Source organism: Nelumbo nucifera, chromosome 5, assembly GCF_055504915.1.
Source record: "Nelumbo nucifera cultivar China Antique chromosome 5, China Antique-T2T, whole genome shotgun sequence".
NCBI lineage: Eukaryota > Viridiplantae > Streptophyta > Magnoliopsida > Proteales > Nelumbonaceae > Nelumbo > Nelumbo nucifera.
The window spans coordinates 54,823,415-54,834,776 of record NC_142653.1 but is presented as its reverse complement, the minus strand read 5'-3'; the positions used below and the strand labels follow the sequence as shown (position 1 = coordinate 54,834,776).

The following is an 11,362-nucleotide window of genomic DNA, read 5'->3' as shown; positions in this document are numbered from 1 at the left end:
AAATATTTATTAGATTGGATTAGACCCAGTCTGTCCATAATAAATTTATATTAGATTGGATTAGATTAAGTCAATATCTAATCTATTGTTGTAAGATAAGAATATATGTGTCAATAGACCAGGACTGGATTGAAACCAATCTAAATCAAAATGAATTTAAACAGATTAAATAGCTTAGACATTGAATTGGGCCGATCCAAATATATCGAAAACATACATTGGATTGGATTAGACCTGCTCCATTTATAATGGATTCACATTGGAGTACTGGATTGGATTGGACCAAGTCCAGTCCAATTGACACCCCTAGTTACGCTAGGCAAAAATATCTAGCTCCACCTCCCAGCAATTGCTACGTAATGAAGGCACTGATTCTTGATGGTGTCATGAATCTTGTAATTATTAAGTGCTTTTCCAATTAATTATGAAATAATCCCGTACCCTTGGAATGCTTTGTCTTGATTCTAAAAGCAATTTATTTCGTACTCTAAAAGGAAATCAAGATAAAATGAAGGCTGTGTCACTTGGATAAAGTAGGAATGGTAAGGGTCCAATTGGGATTTGATGAGAAGGCTGTGTCACTTGGGCAATTTCGTCATTAAAAAAAAATGAAACCGGATGGCAAGAACAGAAAAGGAGCGTTTTCAGCTCATATGAAATGTTTCAAAAATAAAGGCATGGAAAGCTGATTCTTTACCTACAAATAGAATGATTGGGGTGAGAGCTGATTAAAGGACAGCTATCTTTCTCTCTCTGTCTTTTCACCCAACAAAAGCATCACTATTCTAATGGACAGAGGGCTTTCCTTCATAAAAGCTACTGCACTCCAGACTTCTATCCTTGTCCATTAAGGAGCATCAAATTTAGTAAAGTTTGGTGGTGCCCAAATTAAATCACTCCCAAAGCATGGTAAACTTCATGACTAACAATAATATATTTCTGAAGAAATTAATAGAAAAATCAAGCAAATGTTCTCTGCAATTAGATGGAGATACCCTTCTCCCTCCTATACATCTTGAACAAGATTATCTCTTAATTAATTGACTATATTGAGTCAACTCACACTATATATAGTTCTCAATCCACTCATCAAGAAGCAAAAAGAAAAAGATTCATGTCTCAGATACCAATTAAGCAACAATTAACCTCTCCAAATTTCTCCTATATATTATACACAGTAAATATGGCTGTATGCATATACACATTCATGCTAACCATTACCATTTTCTCTGAAAAAAACCTTGACTGAATTAAGCTGCTTAATTTGCACTTAATTCTGCCCAACCATGAAGCTTGAATTGAAGGCAAGCACCAGGAAAATGCAATTAATCATGGTGTTCTTCCCTTGGGGCGATGATTGTGAAGCAAGAACATCTTTCTGAAGACCTTCATTAACACCAACAAGCTTGATCTCCTAGAAGAGAGAATAGCATTGCTTGTCTTGGACATCTTCGGGGCCTGAACACAGTACATCTCCACCATCTCTCCCTGTGCATCCGAGTCTGATTCTGATGACCCAGCAAATTTGGATAACCTACTCTTTGCTTCAGTCTTTCCCATGGAAGAAATTCGTTTCAGTTCATCATTGAAGTCTTCCCACAACATGTCCATCCTCTCCTCATCATCTTCACTGAGATAACCAGCGTCTGCTCTCCTCACAACGCTTTCAATTGATGAGAAACTCTTTCTTCTGCAATGCTCATCTTGTTTGAGACCAGTGCAATCTTCTGCTTCTTCTCTATCTCCTCCTCCTCCTCCGCTATCCCCAAGACAAGGCTCAGGCAAAACTCTAGAGCTAGCCTTCCACAGAGATGGAGACCCCATGAAGCGAGGAACAGGCTCTGCAATTGTTGGGAAGCTGAAATCATCTGTAGCCATGGCTTCTTCCTGAATCTTCTTCTCTCTGTGCAAAAAGAAGAGAGCAGAAGACCTGGTATGCTAGCTTTTGGTAGGAAAAACTGCTCAACTGAATGAGTTTGGTTTGGTTTTATAAATATAAGAAGAGGAAACAATGAATTAAGAATCATCAGGAATGGTGGGTCCCCATTGATTTTTGATTTTCATGGCAGTTGGGACATCTCAACCACCGCCGGATTGATCGGAGGACGAGATAAGGCCTCAGAAATCATCTTCACAGCCAACCACGTACTGTTTGATCTATATGTGAAAGAGACCTACAACGTCCACTTGCTCAAGGCTTCAAGCTGTCCAAAGAAAAGTATTCGGTGGCCCAATCCACCATTTCTGCGACATGGGTTGGTGAGCTGAGGGCTCCATTTACTTAAAAGCTTAATTTCCTTTTAATTTCTTCTTTCTTTCAACGCTTTTTCTGTGGGTCCGGCCGGCTACCTCTTGTTTAATACCCTCCCAAACCAGTAACTTGCACATTGTGAAGCTGGGAGTTGCACCTCGAAGTACATTCAGTTGCACCTTATACTCTTGCAGTTTTTTTTTTTTTTTAATTTGCAATTAGGTTCATGTGCTTCAGCATAAAGTCACATCGGATTTTAGCATGAAAACCTTTATGATGCAAATGCAATGTCGACACAACTCTGTGGTGCAAAGCAAGAAAGGTAAAAGGCATCTGTAAAAATGTATTGCTTCTATAATAATCAACACTGTTATCAGATTCGGACCGGTTTGGTAATTGAATCATGGATCAAACGGTTTAACCGTAAGTAAGATTCAGTCAAATAAAAATGTGGAAAATAAAAATTAAAAAAAAAATCAAAATAGGTATAGGTTAGCTTTCATGGATATACACATAACATGCAAATGGGGCAATTAAATATGAACAAATTAACATTTCAAAGTCTCAAAGATCCGAATGAGCAACCAAAAAAAAAAAATCACTGTAGCTGTTGGGTCCGGGTTCTGCCGGTCCAATTCTGGTCTGGCCCAAATCTGAGAACATTGATTGATTGTAATTAACACAAAAAACCTCACGCTTACATGGGCTTCCATCATCCAAAGCATTAGTTCTACCTGCTCATGATCACTCTAGGAAAATTGCTCCAAAAAATGATGATGATGTCAGATCACTGGCTGTACTTTTTAGAAATCTATTCTTTTCTAAGATGTAAATTTTTTGGCAAAATTATTGCAGGAATCAATAGCTTAGCTTTGCCAAAAGTAAAAAAATAAATAAATAAATGAATAGATAAATTATTAAATAAACCCCAAACAAAGGACCCAGTTAGAAATGCTAAGCACATGAGTTTCTAAGTAGTGCAGCCTTTAAAAGCACCAAAGACAAAAAGCTAATCTCTTGTCTGGGTTAATAAATTCTTAAACCTCATATACTAATCAAAACAGGAATGAATAGCTTTAGTTATGTTTTATGCTTTTAATAGCGCACCCAGCTTGTGACTTGTGTGGCTAGCAATCCCCTGATTGAAGGGAAAGAAGTGGAGTACACGGCAGACTTCTACCTTTCTAGAGAAGAGAATATACAGTTTACTATATGTTATTCCCCTTTTACACATTTCATAATTTAGTAGTCTGAAACTGCTGAAACTTTTCAGTCAACAAGTCAATGGTTATTCAGACACGAAGGACCAATCCAAGTCGGCTCCACTCAATTAACGAGTGGTTCTATTTTTGAGGGGACCAGTGGAATGCTGGCTGGATTGGGTTGTTTAATGACAAATTAAACCTCCTGGGTGGATTTGTAGTTGACAACTTTTTAGTGGTATAGTATGGTTCTGTTGACCAATTCTCTCAAATTAGTGATTAGGGTAGATCATTATTCTATCTGTCCATGTGGCAAACATACAGGGAGCTGGGTCCCTTCACAAAGATATTTTATAATGAAAGTTGTCTTGATTGACCCACTAGGTCTAATATAGAGTTTGTTTGTGAATTGACCCACTAGAGATTAAGATGAATAATTTGGAGTAGGAGATCTAGAAATTAAATAAACAAGAATCTTAATTACTTGTAGCAAAATAGTAGTTTTCAGTCCAGTAGGGATCCAACTGTTCCCCTTTCTATCCTCCTCTGTTCAAGGGAAGTCTTTCTTCCTTACTTCCTTTTCCTTACCTTTTTCTCTTTCTTTCTTTCTTGCTTTTGTCGTTGTGGTTATAAGTCTGTTGACGAAAAGTTTAAGCCCCTACTCAAATTTCATTTTTGGACATTTTTCATATAATCAAAGACAAATGCTTTAAAGAAGAACAATGGGGGGCAACTCTAATATCTCTTTAATTTATAAAAGGTCCAGTTAATGTGAACATGTGGAAATTCCTCGAAGTTTCATAATGAAAGACAGTTGATTGGTCAAAACCGGATCGGAACTAGGGTTGTTTAGATAAGGAATTAGGGTTTTTAAAACCGAATCAGATCGGAAAAACCGAGAATTGGTCAGGTGATCGGCTTCGTTTTACCCAGAACCATTATTTCACTAAAAACCATTGATTTAATCAGCAAACAGCTGGCCCAGGTGGTTAAACCGTTTGAACTGTCCAATGATTTTGATCATTTTTTTTATTTTTGTTAGAACGAGTCATTTATTTGATTCAAACAGTCAGACCATTCGACCAAGAAACCGAACGCTTGACCAGTTCATTGTCTGATTCGATTTTAAAAACCTTATAAGGAACCTTAGCCAACCATATAGGAAAAAATGTCCTCTTAAGTTCTCCATCTGTCTTTTCAACATACACACAAATATTAAAAAAAAAAAAAAACTATTATTACAAACATAGAGATGTAACCCCCTTGTTTTCATTAAATGTGTGTGTATGAACCAAATATACATGATATATTGTCATAATATAGAATAGAGAAGTATTTAATATCCAATATTATACTGCAAAATCTATATCTTAATTATCAATAAGTTGTTAGCATATATCTTAATTATCAATAAGTTATTAGTAATTATTATACACTATTGGACCAAGCATTGAATGTAATTATTTATAATTAGAGACAACTAGCTTGTTAAATATTATATGTTAAGACTGTCAAAATACCAATTCTACACGAAATTTATATATAATATATTTTGACGCGAATCAGTCATATACAGAAAAATCTATTTTATACCATGTAATGTACTACAAGTACAAGAAATATTAATTAGTATATATTATTAAACCTTGAGATTAATAGACCTTGAGAAATATTAATTAGTATATCTAACAATATTACTATATTTAGTGAAGAATTATTGATTAATAGACCTTGAGATTATTAATTATGCATTGGAGAGCCAAATTTGACCTACCAGCTATACATATTCAACAAAAGATATTTGACAGTCAATGATCAAAATACCAGCTATACATAACATGTACACATGGTATTCTATTAGTATTAGTAGAGAAGAATCTGGTATATAATTCAGAGAGATCTATTAATTAGTAGACTTGAAGGCTTAGACCCAATATTATATTTAGAGGGTCAACTGTAGAATTGAAGATTTCTCTGCCTCATAGAATTAGTTTGACCACTCGGTCAGAGATTTCCCTCGCCCATAAATAAGCATTCACTCCTACAACCCCACCCCCCCCCCCCCCCACCCACAAAAAAAAAAAAAAAAAATCATTCTGGCTTTATAGACTGTAGTCCTCACACCCATTAAATTCTGAAGCAACCCCAACTGAGATTGCCTATTACCAAAACAGAAAAAAGAAAAAAAAAAATGAGATTGCCAAATTTTTTTCATGACAGAGATGTACGATTGCTCTTCTGAGTCTGACAAAGAAGGTATGCCTTTACAACCTGCATACCCTCTCTTTCCCAAAAGTCAGCAGCCTGGGTCGGACACGTGATCTGCACGTGACTGATGGATGTTTGTGCTTTCAACTGAGCTTTCATTTCCAATGCCTTATAATGCAATCTCTCTCCTTAATCATTTGTAGGGAAAAAAAAGAAAAAAAAAAGTGTAGACCAGATCTCCAATTATCCATGGAAAAATTAGTAAAGATTTCACAACCCCTTTATGCCTTTATACATTAATAACCAAAGGAAGGGGCATAGGGTGAGGGTTTGGCCATGACAAAGAATGGGACAATGGGTCACTTCCCACTTGACAGTTTTGTTTATTATTGAGCTTCGATTTTCCTCTTTCAATGGCTTTGGAGTTTGACCTTTGAGTGATACTGAACATGGGTGTGGGTTCTGGGAACAAGACAAATTTGAGTTGTGTGAGATTAATTGCTGATTGCTATTCGTTTCTCACTTGTCAGTTTCTGAATGATACAGATCATGTATCTTGGTTCTGTTAACAAGACAAATTTGATTAGTGTGAGATTAATTGCTGTTTGATATTCAGTTCAAAAACAATAAATCACTTCTCATTTGTCAGATTTGTTTATTGTTGAGCAGCTTGAGCTTCGATTTTCATCTTTCAATGGCTTTGGAGTTTGCCTTTGAATGATACTGATCATGGGTCTTGGTCCTGGGAACAATAGAAATTTGATTTGTGTGAGATTAATTGATGATTGCTATTTCAGTCCAAAAACAATAAATTGATTTTCGACAGTTACTGAGTATGAATGAACAAACAGAAAACGGAAGGTAATCGTCAGGTTGGAGTTGGACGAATTTCAGTTTGAATGATCAGGATCATTCAAGACGAATGTCTCCCATAGAATAGAAGAATGCCCAGAATGAAAATTTAAAACTCAAACCGTACCGTAGGGTTGGACCACTTTGGACCATGCAACGGCTTGTCACTCACTACTCACTAAAGTTCAAGCAGATGTTGCAACAAGACCAACGGTTTGTGCTGCATTGTGGAAGGATGAATTCCCCAAGAAATGTAACTCAGAGAATAGCCCAATTGGTCGAACTAAGGAATGACAATGAGACGGATTTAGGTTTAACCATTCATTGTTTCAATAGATCCCACATTTCCCCATGGGAAGACAAGATTAACCAAAGAGGAGACAAGAACCCAGAAGATAACCACAAATTACTGGTACAGTCAAGGTTTGAAGTATCAACAGGGTTATCAGCAAACGGCATTGGTGGAATGGCAATGGCCAAGACTTTGTTTCCTTCCACCTGTATCCATTGTATTGGCTGATACTGGTTAAAGATATAATAAATAGAGGTGTAAAACGGGCCGTCCTGGGCGTGCCGCCCTCCCCAGGAATAATTTGGGGGGTCGGCCCACGGCCCAAGCCTGTGTGGCCCCGTGTTGTGTCATAGGCCGTGGCTGGGAGGGCTGTAAGTTGTGTCAGGCTGGGCCATAGGCCGGGCCTTGGGCATGGGCTGAATCGGGTCATATTGGTATTTTGTTTTTTTGATATTTTTTATTTTTTTATTTCTTTGCTAAGTAAAATTAAAATATTTAATTTTTCTTTAGGAACTATTTGAAAAATTAAGAAATCTAATAAAGAAATGAAAAAAAAATACTTTACTAAATAATAAGTCAAAGAGATAAAGACTCAAAGTAAATAACAATTTAAAAGAAAAATAGGAATTTTATTTCATTTAAATTTGAATGATACAAAGCATACAATGGTTAGATTAATGAAATATGAAAATTGAAAAATAGAATAAATTAATAAAATATAAAAAATATAATATAGTTACAAATCGAAAATAAAAAATTACGTTATTAAAAATTATCAAATAAATTAAATAAAATAAAAACAAAATTTACAATAATTTGAAAAAATGCTATACAACTATTGAGTATACAAAAAATATTGACTTCATCATTTTCTCCTATTGTTCTTGACTTTGATCATCTACTTCAGGTGAAACATCAAGTGTGGTGTCATGCCCTCCTTTGTCTTGTAATCTATCTTCATCATCCAACCAATCTTTAAAACAGATGCACATCTCTAGACTTTCATCATTCATACAATTTCTCTTATCATCCAACACCATAGTACCTGCACTAAAATAAGACTCTGATGGAACTGTAGACACCGGAGAAGTTAGTAGATCATGTTTCATGGTGGCGAAAACTGAATAGTTTTTTGCATGTCCACTCCACCAAACTAAAATACCAAAATTATGTGTTCCCTCCGAGGTGAAGGAAGAATCACCTAAAGTAGAAATATTTTCTGGTAAATAAAAATTAAGTTCAGTAAATGAAATTATTGTCGAGACAGTGGATTTCTACCATTTACTTATTAAATAAAAAAGTTTTTCTCTTCCACTACTAGACTCAAATTCAGAAGTAAAAGATGCAACTGTATAAATTGTAGAATTTTTATTGTTCCATGTTACTTCAAATTCATATAAACTATACATTTCAAATAATAAACTATTAATTTTTTCTTTTTTATTTTCAATTTCAATATTCATATTTTCACAATATGTTTCAAGCAAAATATCTAAACCATCTTTTCTAATCCTAGGATCTAATATTGTAGCTAAGAAATAAAGAGGAGAAATGTTCTCCCAATATTTTTTAAATTTATTTTCCATTATTTCAACAATACTTTTAAATTGTGGATACTTTCTATATTTTGCAAAAAAAAAAAATTGCTAATAATCATTAATTGATAACCTAAATTATAACTACTTGGATAATAAATACCCGATAATTTGTTACTTACATCATAAAAATGCTTTAAAAAAATCTCTTATACAAATTACCATTTCTCAATCTTCCTCAAATATAATATCAGTAGGCATTTTTGCATTATAAAAATCACTAAAAATTTATTTGTGAGAAATACAATTTTCTAACTTAGCATAGGTAGAATTCCATCTATGTTTAACATCTAATATAAAATGTTTATATTTTAAACCATAATTTTTTACATAAATATTTAAATTCTTATTTTCTTGCTCCAAAACTTTTAATATATATAATACAATTTCTAATTTTAGAAATATGAGAAGAAATAATATTTAAAGCATCCTGAATACATAAATTTAAGATGTGACATGCACATCTAATATGAAATAATTTACCATTTAAACATGGTTTTAATTGAGATTTTAAAATATTTATTGCTGAATCATTATTACTAGCATTATCAAAGCTAATACAAAATAATTTATTGTTAATTCCATAAGCATGTAAAGTATTTAAAATACTTGCAGCAATAGTTGGGCTAGTATGTGATCATTATAGTAAAACTTAAAATTCTTTTATCTAAAAGCCAATTTTCATCAATAAAATGATCGGTATCACAAATATAACTTATGTTAAATTTAGAAGTCCAAAAAGCAGAAGTAATTGAAACTTTAGAATTAAGATTTGATAACATATAAATTAAATTTTGTTTATATGAATAAAAAAAATTTACAGAATTATGTAACCATTTTCAAGTTTAGTCTCTTTAACTAACAAAAATGGTTGTTCAACATGTACAGTGTATTTTTCTATTTCTTGCCTCATTTTTTCTTGAGAATATTTAAAAGCACCAACCCCCCCTCGCCCAATTTGTATTTGTATTGTTTCTCTCCCTTCTTCTCCTTCCTTTCTCATGGGTGAGCAAATGTCTGCCCAAACGGCCAATACCACCCTTGCTACAATAGCTAAAGTCTTTTCCTACATTTTTGACAAATAACTCTTTTTCCCTTCCCCTGAACCTCCTCTACTTTAAATATTTTCCAAACCGAGTTAATCAACTTAGTGGCCTTCTTTTTCTTCCCTTTAGTATCATTACTAGGGGTGGAAGTTCCGTCAATATCAATAGCATCCATATCGGTGCTAACACTACCATGTTGCGACTGAATATCTTCAACATTGAACATGTTGGGGAATTGGTTTCAGGAGGTGCCAGCCATTTTTTTAAATTCTAAAAAGATAAAAATTAATTTAATTGCACTTACCCGAATTGTTGGTTCAAAATCTCAACTTGATTTCAAGGGTTGAAGCTTTTCAACTCCAAGAGTCTATGCCTCCCAAAATGCCAACTTGAGATACTTGAGTTGTTGAGCAAGCCTTCTTCTTGTTGAAACTTCAATAAAGTTGAGAATTGGAGAATCAAAAAATATATGACAGACTGAGACTTGAAAGAGAACTAGAGAAGAGATTAAGAGAATTGTTGAATTGGTGTGATAAGAATGGTGGAGGATAAGGCTATTTATAGGAATTGAAAATAATTCAATTATCCACAATACCCTAAAAACTAGTTGTTTTTTAGTTGTTGGGAAGAGTATTTTGGTCATTATAAAGTTATTTATCACTTTACCCAAAATGCCCCCCAGACTAGCTGTTATATAATTGTTGGGAGGCATTTGTGTCATTCTTTCTCCCTCCAAAACCAAAATACATAAATACCCCCTATATAGTTATTTGTAGGGATGGCTACGAGTCAAACTTTTCACGAGCTACTCGAGCTCGGCTTGGATCGGTTTCAACCAAGCTCAAGCCTAATATAGTTCGGCTCATAAAGCTCGCAAGTCGAGCTCGAATAGCTACATTAATAATAATAATAATAATATAGAAAATTATTGAAAATAATATATAATAAAAATATTATATAATAATAAATTATAAAATTATAGAAAATAATAATATAATAATAATATTTTTATTTTTATATATAATAATAACTAATTATTATAATTCTTAACTTTTTAAATATCAAATAAAAAATATTTTTATATATAATTTTTTTATAAAACATTTTTTCTTAAGTCGAGCTTGAGCCGAGCCGAGCTCGAGCTCAAGGTTCTAGCTCGAATCAAGCTCAAGCTCGAGCTCAAGCCTTGTACTTCCTTGGCGAAACGAGCCCAAGCCTCATACTATTCGACTGGGCTCGGCTCGAATCCACCCCTAGCTGTTTGTAGCTGTTGGGGGGTATTTCTGTAAAAAAACTCAAAAAGCTGAAACTAGCCATTGGGGACCCCCCCAACAGCTAGTTCATCGGGTGGACCAAGCACAACCCGCTACAGGCCCATGGGCCGTGGCGTGTGCCATGCTACAGGCTAAGCTGTGACGGCACGTGGATCACGGGTGGCATGACATATACAATCATGTCGTGCCATATTAACCCATGGACCTAGAACCTCAGGCCTAACACAACCCGGACCATCGTGTTGGACCTCACACAGCGCATGTGCCATCGTGCCATCCCGATTTACACCTCTAATTATAAAAGAGGAAATGGTCTGATTCTGATTCACATTGACTTTAACATCCACCGTGAATCGGACAGTCTGATGAGTTTTCTAATTCTGTCAAATTCAAAATTTTTCACATCATTAACCCTTATTAACTCAACACTCATTCCCACTTCCCTACTTTGAATATTTTAGTCGAAAGACAATAAATCCACCGTCCCACTACCAATCACTTGTCATAATTATATAAATTATAAATCTTAACTTTTGGACATTTTTCCCTTCTCACTGCATGTCAATTAAATCATTAAAGATTATTAATCATTAAATTTTATATATTATAAATATTAACAATAATTAAATTGATTTTCTAAAA

The 11,362-nt window shown here is 34.3% G+C and overlaps 1 protein-coding gene across 1 annotated transcript; it reads right to left on the bottom strand.

Moving 5' to 3' along the window:
* Nucleotides 1–915: 915 nt before the first annotated feature.
* On the bottom strand, nt 916–1,985 carry LOC104596769 (uncharacterized). The gene has a single exon (XM_010258048.3). The coding sequence runs from the start codon at nt 1,876–1,878 to the stop codon at nt 1,330–1,332; it is 549 nt and encodes a 182-aa protein (XP_010256350.1). The 5' UTR covers nt 1,879–1,985; the 3' UTR covers nt 916–1,329.
* Between the last annotated feature and the right edge of the window lie 9,377 nt (nt 1,986–11,362).